The following is a 12,730-nucleotide window of genomic DNA, read 5'->3' as shown; positions in this document are numbered from 1 at the left end:
TTTAATGTAATAATTTCATTTAATAAATCAATATCGTCAGATTCACTACTTGAATCATCTTTAAGTTTGAGATTTAAATCTGTGCCATGTTTCATTAAGTCATCATTGGAATAATTAAAAAAGATATCGCTAAAAAAGCCAAATACGATTCTACGTTGAGTTCTTGAGTTACTTTAGAAGCTTCTGCTAACATCGTTTCAGAGTGTTCAGCCGTGCGAGATTCTGTGAACTTTTCAATGAACTTATATAACAAACTTATGGAGATTTGAGTATTAATTGTGGGGCTCTGCATCATTTTGCTCAGAGCATTAATTTCATTTAAAATATCGAACCAAATTATTACCGAACACCAGTACAGTCCCATTCTGACGAATCAACAGATATTTCCAACAAAGCAACAAATATTTTTTCGAGATTATACCGTAATGGTTTAACTGCATCGATTCTGCTGGACCATCGGGTGGCACTTAAAGCTTTTAGTTTTAAATCTGGCAAGTGTTTGCAAATTACCGACCATCTTTTTGTAGATGATGAAAAGAAAACGTAAATTTCTTGAATTGTATTAAAGAAATTCACAGTTTCATACGTAACATTTACTGCATCGTTCACCAAATTAAGACTATGCGCCGAGCATGGGACGTAAAATCCACGGTTATTGATTTCCAAAATTATTTTTTGTAACCCTTTGTGTTTTCCACGCATATAAGAACCATTATCATAAGACCACGTAAGTTTTGAATGTTAAGATTTAATTCTGAAAATAAATCCGATACAAAATTTAATAGACTTCACCTGTGGAGCTGGTGATCGGACATAAGCCAATGAAATTTTCACATATCTCAAAATTTTTTGTTTCATTATTTAAAAAACATGCCTAAGAATAACTGCAATTGCTCTGTGTGACTTACATCTGGTGTGCAATCCAATATAATGGAGAAAAATTTAGATTTTCTAACTTTGTTCTGATTGTTTAGATTTTCTAAATTTTGATGGTCGTGCCAAGCAACTCAATTATTTCATTCTGAATTTGATCTCCTACATAGTGAGTCATATGACTTGAATTTGATTTCGAGGATTGAATTTTGTGAATAGTTCCCGCATGACTGAATCAAATAATGCTACCATTTCGATTGTTTTTAAGAAATTCCCATTATCATGTTCATATAGCGTTTTTGAGGACCATCGGAAAGCCAAACACTGATGAGATAAAAACTTGATTACGCCTAAGATTCTTGATATATATCACACAACTGTTTTCTTTCTGACTCTAACAGTCTCAGTCGTATTTCATTTACAGTTGTTTTATTTTTTAACATTTTCTTCAATTGTACCCATGATTTCACATTTTCACTGTGGGAAACACTTGTTTCATGCTTTTCAATGTTAATGACAAGTGTTGCCAATCAGAAAAACCGTTCAAAGCAAACAACCTACTGATAGATTTACCAAATATTTTACAACAAAAACAATACACTGAATCTTTGTAAATAGAGTAAACAAGCCATGCTCTGTTAATTTTTTCACCATTAGAAAGACTTCTATAATAATAATTGTCTGTAAATTTTCTTCCGTGCTCATTTAAAGGAAAGTGGCAGTTGGACGCCTGTACGGGACCACGATTGACCAAAATATTAGTAATATCACTAGTCATACTGGCAGGCCACAGACCGGGATCATCACCACGATCGTGTAGGTGTAGCAATAAATATAAAAAAAAATATGTAGCAATTTAGTGCTATATATTACTGATGACAATAAACTGCTAACAGGTTCTTCAGTACCATCTCTGGTTTTACTTGACGCTCCTTTCGAAGAATCTTTTGCTTCAGTTACGTCCTTAGCTTCTTAATTTAAAACTGTGCTTCTTAAAACAATATCTTCTTGCCATTCTGTTTCCTTATTTTCTGGCTTGCCTAAAAATTTTAATAAAGAACCCGCGAATTCACGTATTAAAAGCCCTAATTTATTGTTCTTTGAACAGTAATTTTTGTGATAAGTCTTTAAATAAACATCGGTTAGTACTTACCATACCATACAATTCCTTTGCACGAATAATCACACTAGACATAGACAAGTTTAAAAATCAATAATTACAGCCGAAATTCATGTCAAAATAACTAAAATAATTGCAATTTAATTTGTCATATGTACTGTTTATTCATTGCTATTTAAAGGTATAAAACATACGTAAATAAAATGCTATCACAAACAAAAAAATCTATTAATAATTCTGTCTTTTACAACACTTTATTTTATTTAACGTAGGTAATAATAAAGTTATATAAAAAGAAGGATTAAATATTGAGACAAAAAAGTACCCCAAATCGTACCATAGACAAAAAGTGTTTGATCTTTGGCGGTCATTTTAAATTTGACAGTAAACAATAACAAAGAACAATATATTAGGAATTCTAAATTCATAATTATTATAATTTGTAAGTCCAAAAAACATGTTAAATTAATTGTGTATTCCGTGTTTTAAATTAAATTTAACTTGCTATCATACAAAATGGTTATAAATAATAAAGAAACTGGGCCAAATATGTGAGTATGATGTTTTGCTAACATTGGCACTAAAACGTTTCGACATTTTGAGTTCATTAAAAGTATTTATTTATAGCTATAATATGACTATTTAGTAGATAAAATGATAATTGAAATGATTGCTTGTAGATGTACAGTAGAAATTATAGCCAATAAAGTGAATTAGTGATAGGCATGCGCGCAAGACATCTTTTGTAGTAGTCGCGCGACGTGAGACTTGCAAGCACGAGTTAGCCGAACGCAGGGGCGAGGCCGCCACGCGTCACGAGCCGGTGGAATAAGCGTGCTCCTTGAGAAGCAGACGAGGTGAGTAAATCGCCATGTGTGAAAACTAAACAGCAACTTCAAACACCAGACCAACGCCTTCGCACAGTTGAACAGCTAAAGTACGAAGCGGCCGAACTGCGAGCCGAAGCAAACGCTGTCAACTCGACTGGCGGCGCTAACTGTTGCTTTTCCAATCGATACAATCCGTGTGCTTTTGTTTTGGTTACATTCATGGTCGTGTATGTTCAACGTTTATATGATTCACGAGACTGAGGATATACGACAGTAGATACTTTGGATACATATTTTATATCTACAGGTGAGTTTGGATTATAAATATTATATTTGTTTGGTTAATTGGTACTAATCTTAATATATGTAGTACTGGTTCACGAAGAGGTGTTATAGTAATCCCAAAGCACACCGGAACAGCAGCACGACCGACGATTCTCCCATGACCTTGAATGGCAACACGATTTGTGACTCCTCGTAGCTGCAGGGACCTAGTACGCAACTATGCTCTTCTGCGTTCTAATTTGTATTTCTATGTAATTGCACCTTTTATGTGATTGTGTTGTAATATGTTTATCATACAATAAAATAATTGACGAAAAGACGCAACATGGCAATTACTCTGAAATACTCACCTCTTTTTATTATTTTTTAAAGAGGTTTTCAATTATGATGTTTACAAATTTTATTTTTTATGTATTAATTGCTATGGCCGTACATAGCTCCGTCATTATATGTAGACGAATTTGCAAAATTATTATTTGTTCATAAGAGATTTATTTCGTAAAGATGTGATGTTTAATTTCAGAGACAGACGACCGAAATCTTCATTAAGTGCCAGCAAATTTGTTACTATCGCATATTTATGATTTCTTTGCGCAATCACAAGGCACCATGCCCGTTCTCTCTAAAGGGGACGTAGATGTGTCAGTACACCACGGTGAATGATGATTTCTGTCAAAGTGATTATTGGGTTACCTTTAATTTTGCAAGTAAATTCGGGCATTCGGTTACTTTTTGTTTATGTATTTTATTTATTTTTAATTTTGTTTTCCGAAATGATCCCATTATAATTTCGTACACATTTTTTTACTTCTGACTGAAGCAAGTACGTAGTTGTTGAGATCGTTGTTCGTCAGGCTGAACCCATTGTCTTATATGTATATATCTACTAGACGCGCTGTCTACTACTAAGACATTGCGCACGAAGTTACGGTCAATTGACCTCAACTCATTTAGTCGAGTGTGAGGAAACAAGAAGAATTAACGGTTGGTGATAGCAGCGATTTATTTGAATTCTTCATAAATTCGGACATTGTTTGCGTAGTGGGACATAAAGCGGCATTATTATTGACATGCTCGCTTTGATTACACGATTTAATAATTATATATGATCAGTAACTAATTTATTTCGTATTTGCTTGTACACAAACTACTTGACGTAAATTACTTCTACGACAGACATCTGGATATGCCATTTCGCTTACTCATTACAAGATATTTTATATAAGAGGGAGCAATAAGCCCGATAGACATATCGGGTGTGGTTGGTGTCACCATTGTCCATAGATTGCAAAAAATAAAAGATATGCCAAAAGCAGAAAATATTAATTGATTTTTAACAAATATTACTGTAGAAAATAGTCTCAGAAAACAACACAGTCCTCTGAGGGCATAAATTTTCTCAAGTATTAGATTGATTTCTGTTTTCTCCTAGGTTCCAACCTAAATCTGTTATGTTGATTATATGATGTAATGATTGTCTAATCAATTTTTTGCATTAAAATGAAGTGAAGAATTATTTTATAACTAGATGTTACCCGCGGCTTTGCTCGCATATGAATATATTTACAAATTACCTTAAAATATTACGTTAATGTAAGACCTCTTTGTACACCACATTGGTGTGTATTTCAGACCTTAGGATAAAATATCCAGAAACGCTTAAACGCGAATCAACTCAATTTTAATCGGTAGCCCAAAAATAAAATTTCGAGCTTCTAACTTCAAAATGACGAACTTCCAGGCTAACGAAATGACAACACCTATTTTTCCCTTTAGGCCTAAAATATCAAGAAACGCTTAAATACGTATCTACTCATTTTCAATCAGTAGCCCAAAAATAAAGTTTCATACTTCTAACTTCAAAAATGACAGTCTTCCAGACTAACCTATATAAGAAATATCAACCCCCTATTAAGCCCCTTAGAGGCAGAATATCTAGAAAAACTTAAATACGTATTTACTAATTTTTAATCAGCATCCCAAAAATAAAGTTACATGTTATTAACTTAAGAAATGACTGACTCCCATAAAACTTTCAACCCTTATTTCACCCCCGTAGGGGTAAAATATACAGAACCACTTAAATAAGTATCTACTCCTTTTTAATCAGTATCCCAAAAATAAAGTTTCATGTTTCTAACTTAAAATATTACGGACTTCCCCTTAGGGATAGAATTTCCAAAATTAGCTCCTTAGTGAGTGTCATGATATGTTAGTTTATAAGCATACAGCCTAAAATATAAGTTGTATGCTTCTAGTTCTAAACATGACAATACTTTCAACAACTTTCAACCTTTCATTCCCCTTTTCAACCCTTTACAGCACTTTTTTCCAAATAAAAGGTAGCCTATGTCCTTTGTCAGCCTCTAGACTACTTGTGTACCAAATTTCATTTAAATCGGTCCAGTAGTTTTGGCGTGAAAGCGAGACAGCCAGACAGACAGAGTTACTTTCGCATTTATAATATTAGTATGGAAGTATGGATAAAAGAGCTTATTCTCATTTAATGTAACGACATGTCTAATACTATTTAATCTATATTATTAAGTAATATAATCGAGAGTCGACTATAAAGGTTTTTTTTAGACGAGTGAGTTAGTCGTCTTTTAAAATAAATTAAGCAATAAAATCGATTGGATCGTTTTTACGTTTGAGAGTACTTTTCCGTAAATGTTCTCGTATAGTTATATAGTATTCTTGTATATAACTGAGCCGAGATGGCCCAGTGGTTAGAACGCGTGCATCTTAACCGATTATTTCGGGTTCAAACCCAGACAGGCACCACTGAATTTTCATGTGCTTAATTTGTGTTTATAATTCATCTCGTGCTCGGCGGTGAAGGAAAACATCGTGAGGAAACCTGCATGTGTCTAATTTCAACGAAATTCTGCCACATGTGTATTCCGCCAACCCGCATTGGAGCAGCGTGGTGGATTATGCTCCAAAAACCTTCTCCTCAAAGGGAGAGGAGGCCTTTATCCCAGCAGTGGGACATTGACGGGCTGCTAATAATTCTTGTATAGTACCCTAGGTATTTTATCGCGTAAAGCTGTAGCGTGTGCAACACCGTGCACCGTCCTTCTAACCCACAGAGCCTAATGGTTGCCGCCAACGCGACATGGGGTGACAATTGTAATATCAGTGTAATTCGTTTCGCATGTTTATATCTATAGCAACTCATTTAAGACCAACGAATCAACAAGTATGATAATCGCGATTCAATTTAGGGCCTATAGTCAACGTGTTATTAGATGTTATTACAAGCCGTACGTAAGATCTTAATTAATATTAGCGCTAATTCAAGTAATGATAGTAATGATATCTAAGTTTTTTTTTCTTGATATGGACTGTTTTTTTCTCTCTAGAGCTAATGGGTGCCCACATATTAAAATGTCAGTCAAATTTGTCTTCATAAACACTTTTGTGTTTGTAGTGGAATTTCTCAGATGCACAACGGGGGCTGCATTTTTAAAATTAGGTTGGAATGTAGTAGAGCACTCTCGAGGCAGCTCTCTCTCGTTGGATTCATCTCAATAGCTGCTTGTGCTAATTTATAGAGTTCCGAAAGCGGCGCCAGATCGAGTTTGGTGCCTTGCTTAATAATATGATAAGCAATTATACCTGGAGCGTGTTACACGCGGTCCAAGTACGATCCATGAGAGGATTCTTAAGAAGTGCAAAAGTAACGTAATTTTTAAGTGATTAATTACGTGTGATAAGACTATAACCTCGTCAGAATACTTGGACGATTCACGGTATCAGGTCAAATAAACTATCTATTCAAAGTGATGTGACTAATAGCAGAGCGAATGTCGTTATTTCCAAGTGTAATGGCTTGAGTACTTGTGTACACGGCCGCGCTCCGTGCACTGCACCGGGCACTGCACCGGGCGCGCATCGATCACACGGCGAGCGTTACCCTCCTCGCCTCGCGCTTACTGCTGCTGCTTTTCGAAGCCACAGATATTCTATCATAAAGCCTTAAAGGTTATTGACCTTGTATAATTTCGTAATATGCATACAGTACACATCAGCCCTAACGCCTGATACCCGTACCTATGTAGGTAATACGTTACAACAACAATATTTGGTTCGAAATTACTTGTACTTATTATGCTTGCAAGGCTGTGTGTGGCGTGACGCGAGAGTCGCCACTAGGCACGCGTCGGCTCGAGTGTCTGTCTGTCTACGTGCTTATCGTCGGTACTTGTTTTTATTTTTAGCCATCAAAGTGTTTTAGTTGGTTGGGATGGATTACAAAGATGTTTCCGTAATTTGACTGTTAAAAAAATGTGCACATTTTTAATTAAACAAATTATGTTGTCATTTCAGTCGTAAAAAGAACAAACAAGTGGGAGACGTCATCGACCTCGGCGCCCCGCGCCGCCTTCACACCGCACACTCGCTACGACCACCTTTTTTTTTAACACCGAATCCTCGGCTGTAAGTTAAACATCTGTTAGCATGTGAATATGCATTATAAAAATAATTTCGACGGCTTAATATTTTAAATATTCGATCAGGTACCCGAGCACAAAAAAAGATTCCAAGAGTCGACAGATCGAGGAACGTTCGCGACGCCGCAATCGCAAGCTGGTGCCCAACCCGCGCCTGTACCGACCGCCCCCCGCCCGACCTCCGCCGGCGCCCCCGAGGCCCCGCGCCGCCTGGCCAGCGCCCCCCCCTCGCACCCTGGACACGGCCTCGCGGGCCGCGCTGCGCGTGTTGCGCGCGCGTCGCTTGCGCCACGAGCGAGCGGCCGGTGACGCGAGCCAGAGCCGGCGGCGAGTGCCGGGAGCGAGGCCCCCGCTGGGCTCGGCCTCCTCCGCGCGGACGACGCTCTGCGACCGGACCGCGAGGCGGGCCGACGCCAGCGTCATGGCCGCCAGTAAATACTCCACGAGCCCGGACTGCTCGGACGGGAACGAGGCATCGTCCGCGCCCAGCGAGTTCTTAGCCGAGGTATTTGGATAATTAGCTCACACGTACGTTGCATTCGAAGGGATTTTAACATCGTCGGCAAAGCATCATATCGATCGATGCGTTTTCAGTTTCTCTCGGCGATCATGCGGCGACAGTACGCGGAGGCGCTGAAGTACTGCCAGCTGATCCTGCAGTACGAGCCGCAGAACAGCACCGCACGCGGGTTCTACCCGCTGCTGCAGCACAAGCTGCACGCGCTGCACTCGCGCGCCGCAGGTGGGGAGGGGGGAGGCACGTGGCGCCTCGCGCGAGCTGATCTCACGATAGCGTTTCCGTTCCAGACGAGACGAGCTCGAGCGACGACACCGGCTCGCGGTGCGGCGGATCCCTCGGCGCGCGATACAAACAGGTCGCGATGCTTTGAAACTGTAATTCTCACGTCTCACCGTACTCGTACTGCATAGATATGTCATCATAATACGAGTATCATTTAATCGAACAGAAACGTTCTTTATAATTAAGCTTGTACGATTTCGGTCCGCCACAGAGAAGCAAGACGGACGCGGAGGAAGAGGCGGAGGCGGAGGCGGAAGCGGAGGCGGAAGAGATGGAGCAGGGCTCGGGCTCGGCGTGCTCGTCGCTGGAGCTGGACTCGTCCGCGTCGGGCGCCGCACGCTCGTCCGACAGCAGCGAGCCGTCCGACAGTCAGTAGTCCGCGTGTGCTGTGCGCGCTGTGCGCCCTGTGCCCCGCATGACCCGTGTGCTCTGTGCAGGCGCGTCGTGGCGCTGGGAGAGCGGCGGCGAGCGCTCGGAGCGCGACGACAACGGCAACCCGCCGCCCACGCACAGCGGTGAGCCTGACATTTCACTACTTTGACGTTGGAACTAGCGGGCGGTACGCTTACGAACGCCACCTTGCCTACATGGTGATGATGCGTCTTTAAGACCACCAAGGCCAAGTAAGAGATTATATCTTATGCCGTATGGAATGTTGTGGTGGGGGAAATAGTATTTCTTCTGCAGACAAAAGCTATCCGAACTAAGTAAGTATTCGTTCTAGGACATTATTACGCGAAAATTGTAACCCCTTCTTTCCGTTTGTTTACGTGCACAGAACGTTTTTGGGTAATAGTATATGCATATATTTATAACAAGATACTGATTAAAAAGTTTTCCAAGGCTAAATTAATCAACAAATCTTATTATTCATTAAAATAATACTTTTTAGAAAAAATTGCAGAACTGTAAATCTGTTCATTTGAAAAGAGCAACTGCTAGTTTCTTGCCTTTTCTTCTCGCTGGAGGCTGCCGTCCGAAACGGTGGTAGAGCTTAAATATTGACGAGCGGGCGACGACTGCTCCGCTACTCCTTATTATACTTTTTACGAAACGAAAGCGGCCAGGCGAACGGCCCTCCCGAAGGCGAGCGGGCAGCCCTCAGCGGCGACTGTCGTGTCCGCAGGCGGCGCGGCCGCCGACGACGAGAACGACAACGCGCAGGCGCTCGCCACGGCGCGCCGCGCTCTCACGTAGTGCGCTGCCGGCCGAGCGTAGTGCGCTGCCGGCCGAGCGTAGTGCGCTGCCGGCCGAGCGTAGTGCGCTGCCGGCCGAGCGTAGTGCGCTGCCGGCCGAGCGTAGTGCGCTGCCGGCCGAGCGTAGTGCGCTGCCGGCCGAGCGTAGTGCGCTGCCGGCCGAGCGTAGTGCGCTGGCGGCCGAGCGTAGTGCGCTGGCGTGACGTGGCTGTATCGAGTGATCGCCGCCACGACGAGTCGTTTTTGTGGTTTCCTTACTGATTTATTTTTTTGATGATATCGCACTGCAGATGTTGCATGCGTAATGTTGCACCGACGTGGGATTCGGAACTCGCTTCCATAGTTTCGACCTCGAATCGTTTTATACTTGAGCTTAACTTTTGTTATTTTTTTCTTAAAATAATATAACGGACAACCGGTTACTTGTTCGTTTTGTAACCAACTAAATATAAATTTTAACGTTAGAGGATCTCACATTTAAATGTTCGACGTCCTCTGACTTCGATATATTATATCCATAGTGCCTAAGTTAGATCAGAACTGAATTATAAAATTGTATATGAATAAAATATTTTTAACAATAGAACGCATTACCAAATAATTTATGTATGTCACTTTATAATATATTGAAATCTATTTTTTTACAAAAGTCGGTCGGCCTATTCGTTTTCTGAGAGCGCAGCCCGCAGCGCCGCCAGCTGCCGAGCGAGCCTCGACTCGCGACTTCGATGAATCTTCAATCATCTGGCCGCAGCGTAACTGGCTGACTATACTTACTGCGTCAAAATAAGGAAATCAATCAGAATTGTTGTTATAATTTATTTAAAATTTACATATCATACATTTTTGGTAAATAGCTTTTATATAGTATTTTATTATATACTATAAAAAGTATATATATATATATTATAAAAAGTCAAAACAAAATTCCGAACTTGTTTTCATTCCTCCGTGCGAGACAGTTACATAGCGTCAGAGCAAGTAGGAAGGAACTCGTGTTCATGGCGTGTGGACCAGTGCAAAGGCTTAAGGTCGCTGCTGATATCGTAGATTTGTGTTTTTCGTTGAGATTAATCAATCTATGCTTCCGTTGTTGAGTTATTAACATTCAACTCAAAGGGATGTTGGGGAATTAGCATCAATTCGTGCTTTTACCGAATAAATACATAATGTACGCGTGTGCAATTGTACTCGTAATGCCATATATACATTAGTGGCGCCGACACCACGACATTAAATGAAACAAAGATTAATAATATAGGGCTGATAAAATTATCGAAAAAAAAAACAAATAGAAGAATAAAATTTTCGAATAAAATAATTCACACGGAAATTAAAACAAAGTAAAACACAATTAGTTCAATAACCTTTAAAAACGGCAAAGCCGCTCCCCGCACCCGCGCAGCCCCCTTTGCCTTCAGCCGGCTTTACTTTAGGTTAACAATTTGTGAATTAATAGTTCGAAACTTCGGAACGACAACGTTTGACCTATTTTGGCGGTAAGTTATTGTCCCGCTAGTTTTTATGTAACAATATCTCCGATAATGTTAAAGGATGTTGTGAATTAATGAAATGAAAAAAAAATATCCTGTGGATAAGTTAATGATTTATGTATTTGATTGATTTTTGTGTTTGGGTCTTTCTTCTTGTTTTTAAATTGTCAAATATTAGGGGTATCATTTAATGCGTTGACGTCACAGGCACATAGGACTCGAGGAACACGAGGCAATATTACAAAATTATATTGACTTGAATGAATCGATCATTCGATCGCAGACGACTACAAGACCGCCAGCGGCATTCCCTCTCCTATCGCACCGTAAGAGTGACGCGAGGCGCTCTGCATCTCGGTTATTCCCACAGGTGCTCAAGTTCAGAATACATAACATCCATTCGGACGTGTGCAGTCTAAGACACGACCGTAGTCGGCACTTATTGACGTATCTCTAACGATTTTAAATATTTTATAGAAAGTTGCCCTTGCAGAGTAGAGAAAGAGTTTTTAAATCGTATAAATTTGAGAGTATTATTTGTATTAGACGGCGCCATCTCGCCATAAGTAGGTACCGCGCTGCGAGCGCCTGTTTCGTATGAGCTGAGTGCAACGAGAAGACTGAATGAAGTGTTGACTTGTTTCTAATGGCTCTAGGAAGGCGAGACGCGCGGCTCCGGCGGCCCGGCGACCTGCTTAACGGTTTGTCTGGAGACGGAGTCGCGCGCCTTCGCCTATGCCTTATTCTGTTTAATCTTCTTGGATTTCTATAGACAATCTTCTTTTTACAAAATATAGACGATATTTTACTACGTGTTGTACGTTATTTACTACACGTGGCGAGTGAGAGTCAGTCATCGTTTCGTTGAGGTAGAGTCGCAACCAAGTGTAGCTGCATGTAAGTGAAAAAATAACAAGAACACGTAGTAGTATTATAGAATGATCTCAGACGAGGGAAGGAGACTCGTATTTGTTATAAATTTATAATAAAATGTTTCCTTTATAATTATAGATTATAATAAATTTGGTGTGATAACATTTTGAAGTTTTATTTAACATCCTTGGCCGCGTACTGCTGGAGGTAAGGCAATAAAACCATTATCGTAAAAACTTTCTTATATTTTATTAAAAACGATAAAACATTTCATAATAAGTAATCGTTGAAAACGTAACATGCATATTACATAGTTCGTCTTAACAGAAGTCGATTGTCCACCGCGCGCACCGGCCGACGCGCTGTCCGCCGCGGTGTGGTCCACGTGGACCGAGCTCGGTGCCGAGCGAGGCCCACGTGGACCGAGCCCGCTGTCGAGCGAGGCCCACGTGGCTCACGACGGCCGGTGCTGGCGAACGCAACAGCAATAGACTCTAACAGAGCCACGAGCGCGCTCCGTACCGATAAACGGGGTCCAAATAATTAATTAAATTCCCAACATTCAAACTTTATACTGTCATTATGCATTTTGAGCGATAAGTTTAATATTGTGTAGTTACAAAATTGAAATATCCCAAAACACGCGTCGCAATTGTTATTCAGTGTCAGGTTTGAGCTGAACGATACGCTCATTGCAACGAGTCAGAGGACAACACACAGCTCGTTCATACGAAACGCCTAAACTGTAGCTCCACTCTTTGCATTGAACAAACCAGAGTATACATTAGGACACAATCGAAA

The 12,730-nt window shown here is 40.5% G+C and overlaps 1 protein-coding gene across 1 annotated transcript; it reads left to right on the top strand.

Moving 5' to 3' along the window:
• Nucleotides 1-2,659: 2,659 nt before the first annotated feature.
• LOC125067488 (cilia- and flagella-associated protein 91) lies at nucleotides 2,660-9,686 on the top strand. The gene is made up of 9 exons (XM_047676146.1): nucleotides 2,660-2,669; nucleotides 2,760-2,850; nucleotides 7,441-7,551; nucleotides 7,632-8,070; nucleotides 8,160-8,307; nucleotides 8,373-8,440; nucleotides 8,579-8,735; nucleotides 8,805-8,882; nucleotides 9,494-9,686. The coding sequence occupies exons 1-9, from the start codon at nucleotides 2,660-2,662 to the stop codon at nucleotides 9,562-9,564; spliced, it is 1,173 nt and encodes a 390-aa protein (XP_047532102.1). The 3' UTR covers nucleotides 9,565-9,686.
• The last annotated feature ends 3,044 nt before the right edge of the window (nucleotides 9,687-12,730 follow it).

Source organism: Vanessa atalanta, chromosome 11, assembly GCF_905147765.1.
Source record: "Vanessa atalanta chromosome 11, ilVanAtal1.2, whole genome shotgun sequence".
In the NCBI taxonomy this organism is placed as follows: Eukaryota; Metazoa; Arthropoda; class Insecta; order Lepidoptera; family Nymphalidae; genus Vanessa; species Vanessa atalanta.
The sequence above is the reverse complement of the archived record's forward strand: the minus strand, read 5'-3'. Positions and strand labels throughout refer to the sequence as shown.